Genomic DNA, 18344 nt, shown 5'->3' on the forward strand with positions numbered 1-18344 from the left:
TTAAAATAACCCATGTCCATTAAGGAATAAGTTAATAAAGAAAATGTGAACACACCCAATTGAATATCATTAAAAAGGAGATCCTATTATTTGTAACAACATGGTTAAACATAGAGGACATTATTCTACGTAAAACAAGACAGACCCATAAAGACAAATATCACGTGATTTCACTTAACGTGGAATCTAAAAAAGTCCAACTCATAGAAGCAGAGAGCATAATGGTGGTTGCCAGGAGCTGAGATTTGGAAGAAATGAGGAGATGTTAGTCAAAGGATATAAACTTTCACTTACAAGATAAATAAATCTAGTGTGCCATATATGTGGTGATAAATGTGTTAACCTGATTGTGTTAATCTGCAAACGGGTGTGGCCAATTTGAAAAGCAGTATGGAGATTCCTGGGAAAGCTGGGAATGGAACCACCATTTGACCCAGCTATTGCCCTTCTCAGACTATTTCCTGAAGACCTTAAAAGAGCACACTACAGGGATACTGCCACATCGATGTTCATAGCAGCACAATTCACAATTGCTAGACTGTGGAATCAACCCAGATGCCCTTCAATAGATGAATGGATAAAAAAAATGTGGCATTTATACATCATGGAGTATTACGCAGCACTAAAAAATGACAAAATCACGGAATTTGCAGGGAAATGGATTGCACTAGAGCAGATTATGCTTAGTGAAGCTAGCCAATCCCTAAAAAACAAATACCAAATGTCTTCTTTGATATAATGAGAGCAACTAAGAACAGAACAGGGAGGAAGAGCAGGAAAAAAAGATTAACATTAAACAGAGACATGAGGTGGGAGGGAAAGGGAGAAAAAAAGGGAAATTGCATGGAAATGGAGGGAGACCCTCATTGTTATACAAAATTACATATAAGAGGTTATGAGGGGAATGGGATAACAAACATGGAGGGAAATGAATTACAGTAGATGGGGTAGAGAGAGAAGATGGGAGGGGAGGGAAGGGGGGATAGTAGAGGATAGGAAAGGTAGCAGAATACAACAGTCACTAATATGGCAGTATGTAAAAATGTGATGTGTAACCGATGTGATTCTGCAATCTGTATTTGGGGTAAAAATGGGAGTTCATAACCCACTTGATTCTAATGTATGAAATATGATATGTCAAGAGCTTTGTAATGTTGTGAACAACCAATTAAAAAATAAATAAATAAATCATTAGAGAATGATATGTATATATAGCAGATAATCATGCTGTATACTTTGAATATATGCAATTTTTTATTTGTAAATTAACTTTGTTAAAATTTAAGAGAAAGATATAAGTCATCAAATGGAAATGGCCTCACATTTTTACCAAGCAAACTTCTTTCCAGTGAGGAGGCAACTATCTCTATTTTAGGGCCACCTCCTCTGCTTGGCATTAAATCTCATCCCCTCCAACCTTCTTGGAAAGTCATACAATGGAGTATCTTTCTCTTTCATTTACATTTCTAATCTCTCCCATCCTAACTAGATCCTTTATTAAACTCTCCCTTGATCTTATTTTCTCCAGCTATTATCTTTTTCTTGACTTTCCTTTATAACTATATATAAACATATACACACACTGTCTCCATTTCCTCATCGCCCAACTCTTCTCTCACTATAATCTGGTTTTTGCTCCCTCTACTCCCCTTAAATGGATCTCACTATGATCCTCAGTGATTTCTTTGTTGCTAAATAAAACGGACATTTCTTGATCTTTAATTAACTTCCCCCTGCATATTATAATCTGACCATCTTTCTTTTTGGAAATGTTTTTTTTTTTTCTTGATTTCCAAAACTCTGCCCTTCCCTGACTCTCCATTCTCTTCTTTCTCCTTTATCAGTTTATTTTCAATTGGTGACTTCCCCTACTTTTCTCAAAATTTATGTATATTCTGATCCTGTTTCCTATCATAGTGGATGGCAACACTATCCACTCAGTTGCTCAAGCCAAAAATCTAGAATCTGCCTTGTCATCTACATATTCTTTATTCCCCCATATCCAGTCCATCATTAAGTTCCTTTCTTACTACTCCTAAACATCTTTCAAAACCACCAACTTCTCTCTTATTTTTTCAGCTATCTTTCTCATTCAAACTACCATCATTGTCTGGTCTCTCACATACCTATGCTTCCATCCCAGACCTAAGACATTCTTAGCTACAGCCAGAAAGAACTAAAAACATTCTCTAGCCAAAATTCCAAAGATGACCCTTGCTCACTCTATAAGCTTCGCCTTGTGAAACTCTCCTCTTTCCTTTATTTTGTTTGAGCTGCACTTGGCCTCCTTTCAGTTATATGAATCAGAGACATAGCATGTGATAGTCCCTCAGCCTCAAGATCTCTGCCTCACCTCTTACCTCCATATTTTGATTAGCTAAGGCCTGTTCTTCCTCCATACCTCATTTTAAATTACACTTCTTTAAGAAGTATAATTTTCAGTAACTACATACTCCAATAAGTATGAGGTATATACACAGTATGTATATTTTCCTCACCCCCCCCCCAACTCTTCATCTCACTATAATCCGGTTTTTGTTCCTTCCACTCCCCTTAAATGGATTTCATTATGATCCTCACTGATTTCTTTGCTGTTATGTCAAATGGACACTTCTTAATCCTTAATTAACTCTACCTTACAACTGTATATTATACATCTAAACATATTCCTAGACCCTTCAGAATACCTCAGGTTTCCCTGTGATCTGTTCTCTTCACCTATCACTTACCATAACTATAGTAAATAATTTTTCCCTCATTAAAGTGTAAACTACATGAATACAGGTTTGGGATCTTGTTTATTCTTCCCTAGTAGAAAGAAAAACCTTTCTAGAACAATTACCTGATATTTTCTCCTGTCTTATCTTTCTGGTTTAATTACTCCATCCTGATTATCTCTTCCATTCAGTAACTTCTTCCTGTCTTAACTTTACAGTTCTGATATTGCATACTATCTTATCTCTCAGTTTTATTTATTGTATCCAGTCTTATCTCCCATGTTCAGTTTTCCATTCTGTCTTATATTTCCCTACATTTATTCCATTTCACCTTATCTCTCTCATTCATTTTTATCCTGTCGTATCTTGCCTGCTCATTCATCATATCCTCTTTTATCTCTGTAGTTCAGTTATCCCATCCTGTCCTGCCTCTCATGTTCATTTAGCTCATCCTGTGTTACCTCTTCTTCTTGTTTTTTACATTGTCTCCTCCTCTCCTCCCTCCCCTGCCCCCCCCTCTCATATCATTTCTTATCATTCATCCTCAATCACTGCATCTTGACTTCTCTATTTCACTCAAGTGAAATGCTCTTTTCTCTCCTGTCAATTATTCCATACTGTCTCATGTTTTACCTTCAGTTATTGCAGCCCACCTTACTTCTCCTCTTTGATTACTGCATCCTGTCTGACCTCTCCTGTTACTCAAGGCAAGTCCAGATTCTAGGCCAATGTTTGTTTTACTTGCTTAAAGAAAAACAGCTGTATTTATTCAAATTTTTCCTCTGAATTTTCCACAACCACAACATATATTTAAGAAAATTTTTATTTTTCCTATCTTTTAGTTTCAGTGCCTTCAAAATCAAGAGGCTATGTTTAAACAGCAAATTTATAGAAATACAAAGTACCCACAAAGAATTTGTAGATTAAAAATGAAAAATATTTATTTTCTATCACAGCTGCCTCTTACGTCTTTATAGTCACCTCTTTTTGATATCCTGCCATTGGGAAGATCATGTATTCTCCTACTTCTAGTTTCAATACTGTAGAGATGTCAGCTATCAACAGAGACAGCAGCAATTTTCCAGATTTCTTTTCTAGATTAAAGATACATTAGTACAACCACTCTATTTCGTTCTTCAGAGTCTCATTGAATAGGCTTATATCTATTAAAGGAATTAAAAAATAATTAATCATTTTCTAATAAAAAAATCAGGCTCACAATATTTCACTGGTAAATTCTTCCAAACATTTAATAAAGAAACTATACTGATTCTTCAAGATATCTTCAAGAAAACGGAAGCAGAGAGAACATTTTCTAACTCATTCTATAAGCATGACCCTATACCAAAACCCAAGTAAAAGACATTACAAGAGAAAAGAAAACTACATATCAATATCTCTCATGAACACAGATTTTTAAAATCCTTAACAAAATAGCAAATCAAATACAACAGAATGTAGGAATTACACACCACAACTGAGTGGCATTTATGTTAATCATTCTCTCTTTTTTTTTATTTATTCTTTTTAGATATACATGAAAGTACAGTTTATTTTGACATAGTATAATTTTTTTATTGATTATTTAAAGCATTACATAGCTCATGATATATCATCTTTCATACATTTGACTCAAATTGTGTTTTGAACTCCCATTTTCACCCCAAATACAGATTGCAGAATCACATCTGTTACCTATTCACATTTTTACATAATGCCATATTAGTGACTGTTGTATTCTGCTACCTTTCCTATCCCCTACTATCCCTCCTCCCCTCCCCTCCCCTCCCATCTTCCCTCTCTACCTCCCCTGCTGTTGTTCAATTCTCTCCCTTTTTTTCCCTCCCCCTTGCCCCTCATGACCTCTTATAATTTTATGTATCATTGAAGGTCTCCTACCATTTCCGTATGCTTTCCCTTCTCTCTCCGTTTCTCTCCCCCAATTCATCTTTGTTTACTGTAGTCTTTTCCTCATGCTCTTCCTTACTGTTCTGTTCTTAGTTGCTCTCTTCATATCAAAGCAGACATTTGGCATTTGTTTTTTAGGGCTTGGCTAGCTTCGCTTAGCATAATCTGCTCTAATGCCATCCATTTCCCTGCAAATTCTATGATTTTGTCATTTCTTAATGCTGCATAATACTCCATTGTGTATAGATGCCACATTTTTTTATCCATTCATCTATTGAGGGGCATCTAGGTTGGTTCCACAGTCTAGCTATTGTGAATTGTGCCGCTAAAATCATTGATGCAGCCGTATCCCTATAGTGTGCTCTTTTAAGGTCCTCAGGGAATAGTCCGAGAAGTGCGATAGCTGGGTCAAATGGTGGATCCATTCCCAGCTTTCCCAGGAATCTCCATACTGCTTTCCAAATTGGCCTCACCATTTTGCAGCCCCACCAGCAGTGTACAAGTGTACCCTTTTCCCCACATGCCCGCCAACACTTATTGTTGTTTGACTTCATAATGGCTGCCAATCTTGCTGGAGTGAGATGGTATCTTAGGGTGGTTTTGGTTTGCATTTCTCTGATTGCTAGAGATGGTGAGCATTTTTTCATGTACTTGTTGATTGATTGTATGTCCTCCTCTGAGAAGTGTCTGTTCAGGTCCTTGGCCCATTTGTTGATTGGGTTATTTGTTATCTTATTGTTTAATGTTTTGAGTTCTTTGTACATTCTGGATATTAGGGCTCTATCTGAGGTGTGGGGGGTAAAAATTTGTTCCCAGGATGTAGGCTCTCTATTTACCTCTTTTATTGTTTCTCTTGCTGAGAAAAAACTTTTTAGTTTAAGTAAGTCCCATTTGTTTATTCTTGTTATTAACTCTTGGGCTATGGGTGTCCTATTAAGGAATTTGGAGCCCGACCCCACAATATGTAGATCGTAGCCAACTTTTTCTTCTATCAGACTCAGTGTCTCTGATTTGATATTTAGCTCCCTGATCCATTTTGAGTTAATTTTTGTGGATGGCGAGAGAAAGGGATTCAATTTCATTTTGTTGCATATGGATTTCCAATTTTTCCAGCACCATTTGTTGAAGATGCTATCCTTCCTCCATTGCATGCTTTTAGCCCCTTTATCAAATATAAGATAGTTGTAACTTTGTGGATTAGTCTCTGTGTCCTGTATTCTGTACCATTGGTCCACCTGCCTGTTTTGGTACCAGTACCATGCTGTTTTTGTTACTATTGCTTTGTAGTACAGTTTGACCTCTGGTATCGCTATACCTCCAGATTCACACTTCCTGCTTAGAATTGCTTTTGCTATTCTGGGTCTTTTGTTTTTCCATATGAATTTCATGATTGCTTTGTCTATTTCTACAAGAAATGCCATTGGGATTTTGATTGGCATCGCATTAAACCTGTAGAGAACTTTGGGTAATATCGCCATTTTGATGATGTTAGTTCTGCCTATCCATGAACAGGGTACATTTTTCCATCTTCTGAGATCTTCTTCTATCTCTCTCTTTAGGGTTCTGTAGTTTTCATTGTATAAATCTTTCACCTCTTTTGTTAGGTTGATTCCCAAGTATCTTATTTTCTTTGAGGATATTGTGAATGGAGTGGTTTTCCTTATTTCCATTTCAGAGGTTTTGTTGCTGATATACAGGAATGCCTTTGATTTATGCGTGTTGATTTTATAACCTGCCACTTTGCTGAATTCATTTATTAACTCTAGCAGCTTCTTTGTAGACTCTTTTGGGTCTGTTAAGTACATTATCATGTCATCCGCAAATAGCGATAATTTAATTTCTTCTTTTCCTATTTTTATGCCTTTAATTTCTTTTGTCTGTCTAATTGCTCTGGCTAGTACTTCGAGAACTAAATTGAATAGAAGTGGTGATAGAGGGCATCCCTGTCTTGTTCCAGATTTTAGAGGGAATGCCTTCAGTTTTTCTCCGTTTAGGATGATGCTAGCCTGAGTTTTAGCATATATAGCTTTTATAATGTTGAGGTAAGTTCCTGTTATCCCTAGTTTTTCTAGTGTTTTGAACATAAAGGGATGCTGTACTTTGTCAAATGCTTTTTCTGCATCCATCGAGATGATCATATGGTTCTTGTCTTTAAGTCTATTGATGTGGTGAATAGCATTTATTGATTTCCGTATATTGAACCAGCCTTGCATCCCAGGAATGAATCCTACTTGATCATGGTGCACAAGTTTTCTGATATGTTTTTGTATTCGATTCGCCAGAATTTTATTGAGAATTTTTGCATCCAAGTTCATTAGAGATATTGGTCTGTAGTTTTCTTTCTTTGAAGTATCTTTGTCTGGTTTTGGGATCAAAGTGATGTTGGCCTCATAGAATGAATTTGGAAGAGCTCCTTCTTTTTCTATTTCTTGAAATAGCTTGAAAAGTATTGGTATTAATTCTTCTTTGAAGGTTTTGTAGAACTCCGCTGTATACCCATCCGGTCCAGGGCTTTTCTTGGTTGGTATTCTTTTGATGGCTTCTTCTATTTCTTCCTTTGTTATTGGTCTGTTTAAATTGTGTGTGTCTTCCTGTCTCAATCTGGGCAAATCATATGCCTTAAGAAATTTATCGATATCTTCTATTTTATTGGAATATAGGGTTTCAAAATACTTTCTAATTATCTTCTGTATTTCTGTAGTGTCTGTTGTGATATTGCCTTTTTCATCCTGTATGTTAGTAATTTGAGTTCTCTCTCTTCTTCTTTTCGTTAGCATGGCTAAGGGCTTGTCTATCTTATTTATTTTTTCAAAGAACCAACTTTTAGTTTTATCAATTTTTTCAATGGTTTCTTTTGTTTCAATTTCGTTGATTTCTGATCTAATTTTAATTATTTCTTGTCTTCTACTACATTTGCTGTTGTTTTGCTCTTCTTTTTCTAGGTTTTTGAGGTGTTGTGTGAGTTCATTTATTTGTTGGTTTTTTCTTTTTTTGAGGTAAGAACTCCAAGAAATGAATTTCCCTCTTAAAACTGCTTTCATTGTGTCCCATAGATTCCGGTATGTTGTGTCTGTATTATCATTTGACTCTAAGAATTTTTTCATCTCCTCCTTTATGTCTTCTATAACCCATTGATCATTCAATAACATATTGTTCATTTTCCATGTGATGTAGGATTTTTCCTTCCTTCTTTTATCATTGATTTCCAATTTCATTCCATTATGATCAGATATGGTGCATGGTATTGTCTCCATGCCTTTATATTTACTAAGAGTTGCCTTATGGCATAATATATGGTCTATCTTTGAGTAGGATCCATGTGCTGCTGAGAAGAACGTGTATCCACTTGATGATGGTTGATATATTCTGTATATGTCGGTTAAGTCTAGGTTATTGATTGTGCTGTTGAGGTCTATAGTTCCTTTATTCAGTTTTTGTCTAGAGGATCTGTCTAATGGCGAGAGCGGTGTGTTGAAGTCACCCATAATTATTGTGTTGTGGTCTATTTGACTCTTGAACTTGAGGAGAGTTTGTTTTATGAACGTTGCAGCTCCATTGTTTGGTGCATACAAATTGATGATTGTTATGTCTTGTTGGTGGATGGTTCCTTTTAACAGTATATAGTGTCCTTCTTTATCCTTCTTGATTAACTTAGGTTTGAAGTTGATTTTATTCGATATGAGTATGGCCACTCCTGCTTGCTTCCGAGGGCCATGTGAGTGGTATGATTTTTCCCAACCTCTTACCTTCAGCCTGTGTATGTCTTTTCCTATCATATGAGTCTCCTGAAGGCAGCATATTGTTGGATTTGTTTTTTGGATCCAGGTTACTAGCCTATGTCTCTTGATTGGTGAGTTTAGGCCATTAACATTTAAGGTTACAATTGAGATATGATTTGTACTTCCAGTCATGCTTCTTTATTTATTTATTTTAGTTTGGCTACTTTTACTTTTTGGTTAGTTTCCTCCCCCTTTACTGAGATACCTCCTGCTGTTAGTTTTGGGCACTATTTTTCAATTCCTCTTCTTGTAGTGTTTTGCTCAAAATGCTTTGCAGAGGTGGTTTTCTTGCTGTGAATTCTTTTAGCTTTTGTTTATCGTGAAAGATTTTAATTTCATTGTCAAATTTGAAGCTCAATTTTGCTGGATACAGTATTCTTGGTTGGAATCCATTATTTTCAGCGTTTGAAATACATTGTTCCAGGATCTTCTCGCTTTCAAAGTCTGTGATGAGAAATCGGTCGTTAACCTAATTGGTTTACTCCTGAATGTAATCTGCCTCTTTTCTCTCGTAGCTTTTAATATTCTCTCCTTGTTCTGTACGTTGGCTATCTTCATAATTATATGTCTTGGAGTTGGTCTATTATGGTTTTGAATGTTTGGGGTCCTGTAGGCTTCCAGGATTTGGCAATCCATTCCATCTTTCATCTCTGGGAAGTTTTCTAGAATTATTTCATTTAATATGCTGTCCATTCCTTTGGTTTGAATCTCTGTGCCTTCTTCTATCCCTATGACTCTCAAATTTGGTTTTTTTATAACATCCCATATCTCTTGAATAGATTGCTCGTGGGATTTAAGCATCTTTTCTGTGTTGACTATATCCTTTTCAAGTTGATAAACCTTGTCTTCATTATCTGATGTTCTGACTTCTACTTGATCAAGTCTATTTGTAATATTCTAGTTTGAGTTTTTAATTTGGTTTATAGTTTCCTGCAATTCTAGGATTATTGTTTGATTTTTTTTTAAGATCTCTATCTCCTGGTAGAGCTCGTTCTTTGCCATTTGAATTTGTTTGTTTAATTCATTTTCAAAATATACTTTTATTTCTTGGACTTGCTGTCTCATGTCTTCTCTAATATTCCTTTCCATTCGAGTTAGGTATGCCTTGAGTTCTTTCCCTATCCCTGTTTCTGATGTTTCTATGTCCTCCTGTAGAATTGAGTTGTCTTGCATTGTTTGTAATCCTTTTTTCCCTTGTTTTCTCATGTTGTCCACGTTACTTTCCAGCTCTATTTGATTGTCGTGTTTCTGCTCTCTTCTATAGATTTGTTTTGTTTCTGTATTACTCTGATGTCTCTCCTTTGTGTTGTTAAACTATGCCTGCTAATGTGGATTCCGCTGGGAAGGACTTCCAACGTCCGAGCTCCAGTGACGACACTACTCTGCTATGACGGGCCCCAGTCTCCTTGCTGGGGTGTCCTAATGGGGGGGTGTGACTGGACTGTCTCTGTTTGGTTTCAGCTCCTGGTCGCCGTAGGCGGGTGGTCTCCAGCCACCCAGTATCACAGGCCGCGGGCAGGTGATCAGTCGCCAGCGGGCGGGCATTCTCCTACCGCCCAGTTACGCGGGCAGTGGGTGAACTGTCGCCGGCGGGCCTGCAGTTTACAGCCGCCCAGTCGCGAGGGCCTTGCCGCTAGTCCCCTGGTTTCTCCTGCTAGTCTTGGTTTCTCCTGCTAGACCAGATTTCCCCTGAGTGATGGTTCTTGGCAGTTCAAACTGTACTCTGGGCCTGCCGTCTGTTGGGTGTGGAGCGTGGCTATTGGGAACCCCGGCACTCTATTGTTTTGTTTCCCTTGTGGGGGATAGAACTGTACCGCTTCCTTCCCCGTCTGAAATCCCGTACTCAGCCCGGGGGTCAGTGCGGGCGTGGCTGGCGGGATTCCACTGTGTCGCAGCCACTTATCTCCCTGCTTGCTAGTTAATCCCTTCTCTGCAGCGCCATGCCTTCTGTAGCCACGGGGCAGGCCGCGCGAATCAGACAGCCTGGATCTCCGGGGTCACACAGTTGGCTTTTGGGATCCCCGGCACTCTATGGTTTTGATTTTTTCTGCTTGCCCCTCCCCCAGCACTGGCTAGACAGGTTTTGTTTTGGCTGCTGATGGGAGGGGGGGTTGAAGGTCAGGTGCCTCTAGTTTTCCCTTAGTCTTTATGCAGGCTCACTCTGATACTCCCTCCCCTGGAAAGTCTAGTAGGAGAGATTTTATGCGAAATCCCCCTATGTATGGGGGCTGAGCTGAGTGACACACACCTGTTTTGTTGTTGCAATCTGTCAGAGAGTGGCGGTGGATACTTCAGCTCTCCAAGATGGTGGCCGCTGATTGCCTTAGTGGAGTGTCCCTTGTGGGGGATGGGACTGTACCGCTTCCTTCCCCGTCTGAAATCCCGAACTCCTGTTAATCATTCTCTATCCAATAGTTCCTCCTCTTACAGCTTGCAGACTCAAAATTTCCTAAATTGTGGTTCTTTGACAACATCAAGAACTTCTATCAATTGACCTCCAGAATTTCCTCATTTTTCTTATATGCCCATTCTCTTTATTCTCACCTCCTTAAAACTTCATGGTCCAATATATAATTATCACTTTGTGGGATTCCACCTCTTGGGTCCCCTTCTTCCTCCGGGAGAAGTCTTTTCTGCTGTCCTTTAATAAACTTCTAATTTCTACTCTGAAAAAAAAATAATAATTATCACTTTGTCTTAGTTATATTGCACTTGGCTAACAAAATTGTACCTCTGTTAAAACCCAACTATTCCCCTTTTCTGTGGCCACACCTAAGCAATTAAAGTTGATTGAGAAAAACACAACTTTGCCAAACTGATTTCACTATAACTTCATGATTTTGACTCAGTATTTTGGACAGGTGTGGGACACATCTTTCTCTGCAAAATGAACGCTTTACATCTTCTCTCTGTGTATACACTACATCCACTCCATCAATGACCTTACCCCATACTTCAAGGAGAAAACAGAAGCAAGCAAATAGGGACTCATGCATCCTCTTTCCATCAAATCTGCCTACTATCCTGAGTCTTGCCTTCGCTCTCAGTCTTCTTTTCTAAAACACAAAATGCCCCTGCCCTCATTACAGTCCAGTTCTTCCATTTGGCCTCTGAATTCCATCCCTTTTGCCTTGTCTTCCACAATTTGCCCTCCCTATCTCATGTCTTCAATTAAATCTAACTATAGGATCCTTGTCATTAATAATAACACACCTTGTCTCACTCTTCTTTCAACAATATGTCTGGTCTCTACCATCTTGATTCCTTATCTGCCTCCAGATACCACTTCATTTATTGGCTTCCCTTCTCAACAATTTTTTTTTCTCTGACCTTTCTTAAGGGACAAAGTATTCGCTGCTAGCTGTTTAATCACCCCTAGGTTTTTGGTTTTCAGGATCCTCAGATATTCCAGAACCAGGATTGCTGTGGGTTTTGTTTTATTCAGATTCCAAATTCCTAACTCACAGAATCCAGGTACATAATAAAATGATGGTTTTTAGTCAGTATATTTGAGATATGTGGTTACATGTACAGTAACTGGAACATGGTCCAAGCCATCATTACATTCCATAAGCACTGTTGCAATATCTACCTTCCCTAACCCTGCTACCTACCCTGGGCCTATCCTTGCTGCCTACAATCTACACTCAACACCAAGATCAGAGTGGTTCTTTTTAACCTTCAGATTACATTGCTCCTTTCCTAAAACTTCACTGGCTCCCCACATCACTCAGATTAAAAGCCCAAGTCCCTACATTATCCCATAAGGTCCTACATTAATCTGGTCCTCCACTTCATCTTTTGCTACTAACTGCTTAGTAGTAGATCATGGGGTACAACATGATGTTTTAAAATATTCATACATTTTGAAATGGCTAAATCAAGCTAACTAACATATATGTTACCTTTTTTGTGGTAAGAATACTTAAAATTTACTCTTTTGGTAACTTCAAAATATATAACACATTGTTATTAACTAGCAGCCATGTTGTATAATAAATCTCTTGAACTTATTCCTCTTAACTGAAATTTCATATCCTTTGACTAATATTTATTCAAGCTCCATGCCCACCTCTCAACCCTTGGAAAACACCATTGTATTCTGTGCTTCTATGAGTTCAACATTTTTAGATTCCACTATAAAAATGATAACATGAATTATTTGTCTATCTATTCCTGGTTTATTTCACTTAACATCATGTCATCCAATTTCACCCATATTGTCACAAATTGAACATATTGAGTGTATTCTTCTTTCTGGACCTCTGCACTTCCTATTCCCTCTATCTGAAATATTCTTCTAGACTTCCATGTGGCTTGCTCCTTCACTTCTATGAAACTTCTGCTCAACTTCCACCTTAATATAGAAGTCCTCAGATCTTCCACTCAGTGTAATTTCATTTCCTTTCCCTCTTACTCTACTTTGTTTCCCTTTTAGTGCTTAATACTCTCTGATATACTATAAATTTACTTATTCATTCATTTATATATGTCCACCCCCATTGACTATTATTGCCAGGAGGGCATGAACTTTGCCAGTATGCCCTGTGCTACAACAGTACCTGACACACAGTGGACAGTTGATAAATATGTTTTAAAAGACAAATGAGTGAATAACCTCCCCACAAGATGTAAGGAGAGATATGTAGAACACAACAAATAGTTGACTTGAAAATGAATCTACAATATCTTTTCAGTAGTGATGACTCTTTGGAACTCAGAGAAATTTAAAATAAAAGAGCAGTTTGGCTCACTGAATGTCAGGGGTTTTATTGATATTCTGTGTTGCTGGACATCATAGAAGTTAGAACATGAATATCTCCTGCCTGCATCCCAATTTTAATTTCTTAACAAAAATTAGATAAATAAAAAGTAACAAACAACCAAAATAATCTTGTTCTTGGATATTTCCCAACCATCACCTAACTTCAGCCTTTTACTATCACTTTAACTCCTTGCGAGAAGGGGAGAAGTAGCATTCCATTGTGATCTTTCACAATTATTAAGAAGTGCTTATCTTGGCGCCCCCTGGTGATACTGCCTAAGCAATTTACACATAAATGTGTGTATGAACAAAATAAGATTATATATAAAATCCCATACATATTATAGTAATCTAAAATATATATAATATCATTCAATTCATACAATCATGTAATATTAAAGTATATTATATTTCTACCAGATTTATACTTTTGATAGATAAAGAAGTTCAAGATCACAGAAACCTGTATTTCCTAATTTGTGAGGACAATAGGGGGGAAATGCCAGAGAGAAACTTTTATACAGACTGCTTAAATATAGTATTCATAATAACTCTCCTAATCTTGATGAATGTTGTTCTTCCCTCTCATATCTAATCATAAAGTACCACACAAATACAAGAAAGCTTATTACTCATTTCCTGTATTTTCTACTTAGACAACCCTAAGAGAAGCAAATATAAGGGAATTGTCTCCTTCCTCATTCAGTGTTACTTCTCTTCTTTCATCTAAAGCTCTGCAAGGTTCTCTGATAAGCTCCTGGTGGTCCACACTAGTTGCCACTAGAACGTCATTGTCTTGTTTCAGACTTTTAAGATCTGAACGATTGGTCTATGTGCATCTCCTCAAAGATCTGACTTTCAGGTAGAGAATCCTTGTTAGCTATATTTCTGTAATTCACCCTTTGGGTCTTGGTCTCATTCAAATATTCCTGTTTCATCTTTCAGTACAAATGTAGTATGTTTAGTAAACAGTCATGTCTATGACTATATATCAAGTTCCAAAAGAAATAAAAATAAATGAATTATGAAAATCTTAGCAAAAATCTAAACAATTTTCTTTAGGGAAGTCAATAGATTTATGTGAGTCATTTCCATGAAGATTTAAAAAAAAATAGGCTGACCACCTCTTTCACAATATTGTATCAAAAGAAACTTAAAGAACATAAAAGATTCAATCTATCAATGTGTTAAAGAGAAATCCTAAGTCAATAAGACTATAAAATCAGTAATCTCATTAATCAGTAATTTAAGCTAGCAGATGATATCATGCCGGACCTCAGGAACACACTTAAGAGTAGGTAGATTTCCTGTCATATTCAGCAAGACTGTCAAAACTATCAAACCCAATTTATGAGTATTGTGGGCATATGTGATGATCCACCCATTCTCTCAGTCCACAGGAAGTTTTGTGGAGATCATATTCTTCCCCCAACCAAATAAAAATATGCAGTACCCACCTCATTAGAGCTACATCTAGTCAAGAGGGTTTGCCCATGACCTAGGAATGCATGTTTGGGTCTCCCTCCATTATGCAGTAGAAACACGCATGGAACTTCACACCACATCCAGTTATCCCTTCAGTGAAAACAAACGAGCTGGAAATATCCATGGTAAGTCTTCCAGAAAAGGTACAGAAGTGTTTATATCTATTCTAAATCCCCCAGGCCTCCCTCACTGGTCTATCACCACTGCCTAATCTAAGAATTCACTTTCTACTTCATGTGTAGACTTTCAGACTTTAAAAGAATCTATCACCAGTCTTTCTAAAATCCAGACCTTGGCTAGGAATTTTCTCTCTTAATATCCATCACTCACTGCTTCCAATCATAGTGTCAGATCCAAAATTCATTTAAGACTCCTTAATGGCTCTAAGCACTAACAAATCAATTAGTCCTAAACTCCTCATGTTGAGCCATATTGTTGGACCAATTTTACAGGCAGGAGAGTGAGCAGGGACCTGGCTTTAAATTCTGTGATGAATGATGCAACAGCCAAGCTGGAGAAGCAGTCTCAGAAGCCCTGAATCCCCATCCCCTATCAAATGCCTAAAAAGAACCCTAGATCATCCTCCGTCAAATTATTTATAGGTGTCAAGAAATATTTCTAATTATATCCATTCACAGCCACAGTCAGTGAATATTGTGCAAACAGATTGCCAAACAAGGTTTTGCCAAGTAGGTTCCCCACTAGGACAGCTGAGGTAGCTGCTGTGTTTGCAGAACGGCCTCTATAAAAGTGGAGCTGAGATGCCTCTGTCCTGTCCTTCCTCAAAATTCTTAAAGGTATGTATATGTGAAAGAACATGGTTAATTTTACATTCCTGATATTGATTTTTCATTTAAGGGAAAAGACTACTATTTCCCAATCCAAATTTTTCTTTACATATCTCTAAGGATGACATTGCGCACAATATAGTTACTGAGTTTTGTGATTAAACACAAACAAACAACAACAACAACAACAACAAAAACAATCCTGCATTCTCTGTTTTTTCTTTCAACAGTAGTTGTCTGCTTTGAGCCTGCCACCTTCTTCATCTGGTAACATAAGAGGTAAGAGGAATTTATTATTACACTCTAAAGGACAAAGGGATATTGCTACACCTTAATGAGCTACCATTTAACTTCCTAGATTAGAATTGGATATAGGACACAAGAGCAGCTGCTCTTGAAAATGACCTCTCATAAAATTTTGACTTTTCAGGCCATTAGTCCAAACAAAATTTAATTAAACTGCTCTTTTACATTTTGTTGGAACTTTAGAAAGAATGAATCCATCATATGTACTATTTAATGTGAATTACTACTCCCATTTAACCAATTATACAGGTCACATGGTAAAATAAAAAATGTGTCAACTTGCAGTCAAAAATCTCGAGGTGCCAATCCAGGCTTTTCTAGTTGCCTGGGCTCAAGCCAGTTATCTTTTATGTATCTTCCAACACTGTGTATTGCAGTGGAATTAACAATGAACTCAGGTTTAGGAGAACAGCTCTTATGTCTCATCATTGCCACTTACCACCTCTGTGACACTGAATGACTCTTCACCTTTATGAGCTTTAGTTTCCTCATCAGTAAAATGAAGAGGTTGAATTCTGCTAAGGTCCTTCCAATTCTTGCTCTATATGATCCCAATCAGTGGTATTAAGGATCCCTGTACAGAATGACAACATCTAATGATCTTCCCAAATATTCAAGTTGAGACATGTACTTTTAGTATTATGTTAAGAATATAAATAATGATGAAAACCTAGTATGCATTTAACAATGATTTTAAATGAGTTTCTATTTAATATAATAGCCATATTCATTTAAAATTTAAAAACATGTTGATGTGAAATCATTGCTTGCTTAAATTTAAGGCAGTTATAACTGTGTGGATTCAAGGATTCCCTACATCAAACATGAGGCTCCTTGGGGGCTTGTGACCACAACTGATCTAAGATATGAGATAGAAAGATTACATCTTCCCTCTGTTTCATAGATAGACTGTACCACAGTAATTTCTGGATGGAATTATATTATAAATTCAAAATTATTTAATGTAAAAACAAACACAGACACTTGATGTAATAGAATAACATTTCTCCTCTAAAGAAAAAAAAATCAAATGTTCCAGTATCTGTCCCCTGGAAATACATTTAAATTTCACTGAATCACCTGGAGACTTGGTAGAAATGATTGATTTTTGAGACAGAGTTTGTGGCAAATTCCATATCTAACATTCTAAGTCGAGAGGAAATTTAATGTTGATGTCACAGAAGACTAAGCCTCTTTCTGCAAAGCCTACAGAAGGTTGAGGGTATTATTGTTGTTATCATTGTTGACATTGGCAACCAATGCACATCTCCCTATAAACCATCTCCTCTTCCACTTAACAGAGGTCCCTTTCTTTGAATCTAGTCAGAACAAAGTGATTTATTTTACATTCTCATAATTTATTAGTGGGGAAAAATTAAGTTCATTCTGACTTGAAACTGTATACTGGCTATCAATTTCTAAAAGATTTATTTTGTTTTTTAAAAAAAGAGAGGGAAAGAGACAAATATGTAACCTAAAGTAATAAGAATTAGATTTAAAGAAACAGATATGCTAAAATCTAGTGAAAAACTAAAAAAAAAAAAATGGAAAATACACAACCACTGTAAAATTTTAGTAAAAATTTAGATGCTGTTTTTCTCCAAGAACATTTTAAAGTTACTGACTTTCACACAAAATAAAAGCTGATAAAAGAGGCTTAATTTTGATTTAAGACAAAATCATCTATTGGATTTTTAGCTTTCATTGGACTTATTTTTCCCTTTACATATCTAATACCTGTCAGTTAACCATCAGAATATTTATGTTTAGTAGGTATCTTAAACCTGGACTTACGTCCTGAAAGAAAAGATGAACATTTTAACATCCAAATTTAACTTTTACATTCAAGTTTAGTAATTTGGGGAAGGAGGAAAGTATGCCTAAATCTTTGAGCTTTTAAAATAATTTCATTTAGATGATGATACCACTTCTCTGTATCATCATAATGTTAAAAAGAAAAAAAAAAAGAGTGGTTGAAAAAAGGAAAGGAAAAAGAGCAAGTAGAAAAGAAAAGATTCCGAACACACAGGGACATAACAAATGCTGCTGGTTGAATATCAACCCTACATATTTCTCAACTAAGGTTCACATACAGAGGAAAGAAGGGAGGCTTAAAATGTTATTGTCACAAAAATTAAGCTGCCAACATAGGGCTTTCACCTCCATGAGTTGATCTCAGCACCTTGACAGAGTAGACAGCAGTAATCTCAAATGCAGAGGCCAGGAAAACAAGTGTGGAAATGCAGCATGTTAAAGTGCAATTAGCTCCCACTCCGGCCCTCAGTAGTCACCTCATTCTGTTTTTTCCTTCAGGTGCACCTAGCCCTGAGCTGCCATCGATAACCTGCAGCCATGAGTACCGACGCTGAGATGGCCGTGTTTGGTGAGGCTGCCCCTTACCTCCGAAAGTCTGAAAAGGAGCGCATTGAAGCCCAGAACAAGCCTTTTGATGCCAAGACATCAGTCTTTGTGGTGGACGCTAAGGAGTCCTTTGTAAAAGCAACAGTGCAGAGCAGGGAAGGGGGGAAGGTGACAGCAAAGACTGAAGCTGGAGCTGTGAGTAAAACATCTGCAGTTGATTAGACTGAACTACGCC

At 37.1% G+C, this 18344-nt stretch overlaps 1 protein-coding gene across 2 annotated transcripts in view; it reads left to right on the forward strand.

The window, feature by feature from the left end:
• LOC308635927 (myosin-4) overlaps nt 1–18344 on the forward strand; it is a 72132-nt gene that overhangs the window by 31292 nt on the left and 22496 nt on the right. The window contains exons 1-3 of one of the 2 annotated variants that reach the window (XM_081270817.1): nt 15433–15451; nt 15673–15721; nt 18062–18304. The exons of the other annotated variant lie outside the window; for it this stretch is intronic. Of the exons in view, the coding sequence (XP_081126943.1) occupies nt 18101–18304 (204 nt within the window). The 5' untranslated portion in view covers nt 15433–15451; nt 15673–15721; nt 18062–18100. Of the gene's footprint in view, nt 1–15432; nt 15452–15672; nt 15722–18061; nt 18305–18344 lie in introns of those variants that run through there. 2 annotated transcript variants of the gene reach the window in all.

Source organism: Spermophilus citellus (genome assembly GCF_964194105.1).
Source record: "Spermophilus citellus genome assembly, chromosome: 17".
In the NCBI taxonomy this organism is placed as follows: Eukaryota; Metazoa; Chordata; class Mammalia; order Rodentia; family Sciuridae; genus Spermophilus; species Spermophilus citellus.